This window comes from Psammomys obesus, unplaced genomic scaffold (assembly GCF_907164565.1).
Source record: "Psammomys obesus unplaced genomic scaffold, mPsaObe1.curated_primary_1811, whole genome shotgun sequence".
NCBI classification, from domain to species: Eukaryota; Metazoa; Chordata; class Mammalia; order Rodentia; family Muridae; genus Psammomys; species Psammomys obesus.
Window position 1 is genome coordinate 403,750 of NW_026596318.1, and position 3,801 is coordinate 407,550.

General features: G+C 51.6%; 1 protein-coding gene across 1 annotated transcript; it reads right to left on the reverse strand.

Moving 5' to 3' along the window:
* Window positions 1-1,598: 1,598 nt before the first annotated feature.
* Window positions 1,599-3,473, reverse strand: Rpp21 (ribonuclease P/MRP subunit p21). Its single transcript, XM_055597056.1, has 5 exons — window positions 3,417-3,473; window positions 3,231-3,331; window positions 3,071-3,153; window positions 1,871-1,996; window positions 1,599-1,730 (listed from the first exon to the last, which is right to left on the reverse strand). Exons 1-5 carry the CDS (start codon window positions 3,471-3,473, stop codon window positions 1,657-1,659), a joined length of 441 nt encoding a protein of 146 aa, XP_055453031.1. The 3' UTR covers window positions 1,599-1,656.
* Window positions 3,474-3,801: the final 328 nt, after the last annotated feature.

Consider the following 3,801-nt stretch of genomic DNA (forward strand, 5'->3'; position numbering starts at 1 on the left):
CCAACCTCTGTTCTATAGCTTTAAGTTTAGCATCTATTTTCTCAGTCTCTTCCTTCTCCAAGTAAGTCTTATCCTGATCTCTCCCAAAGAGGATATGCAAACCTGAAATTATCAGTGAAAAAATTTTGTGTATGCAAAGAGAAACAAACTCAAATGGTACCCAGAAGCACTGTGTCATCCTCCATTTTCAACATAGAAAATTACCCTTTTTAATCTCAAATCTTTCTGTAAGGACTTTACCTTCTTAAACCCAGCTTCCCTTCCAGACCCTACCGGTTCAGATGCCCGAGGCTTCTCAGTCTGGCACCGGTTTCCAGGGAGAGGTGTTTCTTCTGCCTCCCGCACTGTATCCTGACCCCTTCCTCACTCTGGGAAGTTACTGGGTCCACAAGTGTTTGCTGCTCAGACCGGCAAGAACCCCTTCTCAAAGGGATTTTGCTGTCTGTCTTGGCTAGCGAAGTCTTGGCTTTGAGAAGCTTGCTTGTTAAAGAGCCACTTTTTTTCTCTTCCTAAAGAAACTGCCTCTCTGGGGTTTATATGTGTCAAATTTTGTTTTTTTGCAGCCTGCTGGAGACCCTGCTGCTCTGCATGGGGTCTGTCTAACCAAGAATCTGTGAGTTCCTAGTTTAGGAACTTCCTTTGCTCTGTTTTTAAGGACAGAACTAAAAAAACTGCTCTTTAGTTTTACTTTCTGTGTAAATTACTGTGTAAATTACCTGCTAGATTACTGTAAATTCTGCCACACATTGGTACACCATTTGTTGTGGGTTATTAATATTTTTTTATTGATTTATCTTTCAGTTAAGCAGCAGTTATTCCTAAACCAGCTGTATACCCAAATCACCACACAGAAATTAGGATTTAGTTAGCCTAGAGCACAGTGCTGGGCAATAGTTACTGCATCCTAAACCTCCAAGCCCACATAGCTTCCTACCACACAGATTTTACCAATTGCACTTGCTTTTAGTCATGTCTTAGGTCCTGTTCATCTTTCCTCCAGGTTCCAAGTCCTGTCCTGCCAATCTCTCCTCCTCCCACGCCCTTCCTTCCCCTCCTAATTCTCTATTGCACAGCACTGGCCAGTGGTTTTACTGAAAATACAGTGAACAAAGGCTGGTGTGTTTACACACACTTGAGACAGGTGAGGCTTACAATAAGCATCACAAAGCAACGCCCAGATTGAAAGCAGACGGTGGAGAAATCAGCATTGGAATGGACAAGGGTAAACTGCATATGTTCCACCGAACAGTACACCAACACCTAAGAGAGGGGGAAATGGCCAAGTCTGAGTAGGCCCAGGTTTACGCAGTGTCTGCCCCCCTTCTCAGTAGCCAGCACCACCTCAATATGGAGACACACCAGCCTGCAGGAAATGCTGAGGCTTGATTTCCAAACACAGCGGTGTACTGAGGGCACAGCGGTGACAAGGCAGTGGAGCCCTAAGCAAGGGCTGCTCAATGGGACAAATGGTGTACGGAAACCGGGAATTCCCTGAATGGTGGAGTACAAAGATGTAAGGAGAGGTCACACTGACCCCCCAAAAAAACAAAAACCAGAGGACAATGACATTACCGGTTGAAATACCACAGAACACGAAGTCAAGCAGAATTTAACTTTATTTATCCGGGAAGTGGAAGAAATCCGTCACTGGTGTTTCTAGTCTGAGGCTGCACACTCATTCTCCTTAGGCAGGTGGGCTATGTTTGGTGGGGGCTCTGATGGTCTGAAATCTGGACAGTGAAGGAGAATCAGAGAATTACTTTCCTAAGACCGTGGCACCCCCTATATTAATCGGGCTCACTTACCTTCCTTTTCAGCTCTCCACTGTCCTACCCCTTGGAACCCCCCATCCTTCCCTACGGGTGCTCACCTGCTTGATTTTCCAGCTGGGCTTCGGGGCGGTCACCCCAGAGCAGATGCTTGGGGTCATTGAGGAACCGCTGGCTGCGCTGGCATGTCAGGCAGGTCTGCACTGTCCAGCGCTGTCCTTTTCGGCCTGGGGTATAAGGGGGCGGGGAAGAAGAGTACTCTGGCTTCTGAGAAAAAGGTTCTTTTTGTTTGCAGTTCTCCTTCCACTATCAGTAGGAATTCCATCTCATTGTACTTGGAATGCAAATCTGATACGTGTGTGGGAGGCCCCGTACACGTATCAATGGAGCTCTTCCCATGAAGTTCAAACTCTTCAACAAACATGGATGGCTTCCCTTTCCAGCCTCGCCTTTCTCCGTGCTGCCTACCTCCAACTCCAGCCTCCTGAACGCTCTCTCCTTTTGCAACTCTGTATTTATAGTCATCATTTATATCGAATACATGCATATGTGTTAGTGTTTTAGGCGTGAGTGTGCACACAGCACTCACCTAGGGGTAGGTGTGGCGGACAGCAGTCTAGTTTGGGTGTCTCCCCTACCACATCTTACCCAGTCCCTCACTGAACCCGGGGCTCCATGTTCTCAGACAGGCCGGCCAGAGAGCCGCAGGATCTGCACGTCTGCACCAGCTCCCCACGGCGGGGGTTACAGCCTGCGTTGACCACCTCCCTGCCCCTTGACCAATGTCTGGAGCGCCGGTCTGCCTGTTCACCCCACACTTCCCTGCCGGCGGCAGAAGTGAGTCTCTTCAGTCAAAGCAATTACAACTGCTCTAGTAGCTGGGTGTGCAGTCAGTCTCTCGCTTGCAGTCCTGGTCCTAGGAATGCTGGGGCCATACATTTCAGTGAGTTGGAGGCCAGCCCGGGCTACAGTGTCGCTTATGTCAAAAAGAGCCAAAACCAGAGTGGTTATTCGTTTTTGTTTGGACAGGATCTCATTATGCAGCCATGGCTGGTCTGGATTATGCAGATCAGGATGGCCTTGAACTCCTGGAGATCCACTGGGATTAAAAAGTGGTACTTAATGCATTTTAGGAATTAATAAGTAAACGGGGTTAGTTTATTATTATTTTTTTAAACTACAGGGTGCCATGTGGTCAAGCTGGTCTTGGGGTCAATTCCGCTGCAGAAAGCCTCTCCCTCTAGGAGGCAGGACCTGCTGGGCGCCGCCCTGCCCTCCAGTGTCCCTGACACAGCACTCACGTCTCTGGCGCCGCGTGCAGGTGAGGCCCGGGACGAGGAGAGAGAAGCAGCTGCGACACAGCGTCCTCTTCACAGAGGGGTCCCTGGGCGGGAAGAGGCGGTCGGCCCGCGCCCGCCCGCCAGCCCGCGCCCCCGGCTCGCCCGCCAGCCCGAGCCTTACTGCCGCAGGACCAGCCGCTTCGCGATGGTCTTCTCTGTGTGGCAGTAAAACCTCGCCAGCGCCTGGTTCTCGGGGTTCTGCGAGAGGACGCAGTGTGCAGCCTGGGGACAAGGGCGGCCGCCCGGGTCAGTCCGCGGCCCCGGCGCCGCAGTTCCGGACTGCAGCCCGCCCGCAGCCCCGTCTCACCTGGTACAGGAAGCTGAGTCTCTGGAAGGCCTCCCGGTCCTTCACCGGGCCCGCCATGAGTGTCTGCCCCTCCTCGCGGATGTCCCGCCCAGACGCGCGCGAGGCCTGCTGGGAACTGTAGTGCGGTGCCCACGGCCCCACAGCCGCTCGTCTTAGACCAGACAATCCCACCCGCCCTGCGCACCCTTTCCAAGGCAGGCGACCTAGTTTGGTACTCCTCATTTATTTATTAGGTAGGGTCCAGCGCGGCTAGTACAACAGGCAGAGGATTGTAAAATGTCGTAACATTCCCAGAAGGCTGGTCTCTTCCTTTACGGAGGTGGGGGAGAAGATTGCTTGCGGTGGGTAACGGGCTAGGCTTTGTCTTAGTCTCCTGAAGTCAAAG

Coding starts and splice junctions, on each gene's coding strand:
- Rpp21 (XM_055597056.1), bottom strand. CDS start 3,473: ATGGCGGGCCCGGTGAAGGACCGGGAGGCCTTCCAGAGACTCAGCTTC. Junction 3,332..3,416: donor GACTCAGCTTCCTGTACCAG/GTGAGACGGGGC, acceptor CCTTGTCCCCAG/GCTGCACACTGCGTCCTCTC. Junction 3,154..3,230: donor AAGCGGCTGGTCCTGCGGCA/GTAAGGCTCGGG, acceptor CTTCCCGCCCAG/GGACCCCTCTGTGAAGAGGA.